The sequence below is a fragment of the Penaeus monodon genome, chromosome 34, assembly GCF_015228065.2.
Source record: "Penaeus monodon isolate SGIC_2016 chromosome 34, NSTDA_Pmon_1, whole genome shotgun sequence".
NCBI classification, from domain to species: domain Eukaryota; kingdom Metazoa; phylum Arthropoda; class Malacostraca; order Decapoda; family Penaeidae; genus Penaeus; species Penaeus monodon.
The window spans coordinates 28,306,990-28,307,408 of NC_051419.1; the positions used below are offsets into that span (position 1 = coordinate 28,306,990).

At 33.9% G+C, this 419-nt stretch overlaps 1 protein-coding gene across 1 annotated transcript in view; it reads right to left on the bottom strand.

The window, feature by feature from the left end:
• The window catches only part of LOC119594870 (NADPH oxidase 4-like), a gene marked incomplete in the record, with an annotated part of 84,846 nt that overhangs the window by 9,276 nt on the left and 75,151 nt on the right, over nucleotides 1-419 (bottom strand). The window contains 1 exon segment of the mRNA XM_037943949.1: nucleotides 344-410. Coding sequence (XP_037799877.1) covers nucleotides 344-410 — 67 coding nt within the window.

Sequence of the window (419 nt, forward strand, 5' to 3'; positions counted from 1 at the left end):
GCAATTGCACAAAATATACAAAATATATTTCATTGGTGAGACATCAAGATAAATTGTCCGAAAAAGAATATCAAATGCCTTATTAGTTTTAAGCCTTTCCCCATAACATAAGCGTCTTTGTGGTCATATTAATGAACTAAAAAGACGAAATATTAACAAATATGAACATATCGATTTACAGATGAAGCATTTAAACAAACGAAACCCTTAAAAAACGCAATTTCGGACACTTGATCTAAGAACACCGTTGGACGCGCCCTCCGTTATCTCACACAAATATCTAATTACTGTTGCAGCTACAAAACATATGAATAAATAGTTCAAAACAGCTCTTCCAATTTACCTCCACTTCTAAATGTTTCTTTGTACATCTGGCATCCAGGAAAGTGACCATGCAGATTCTTCTGTTCCTTCAAAAC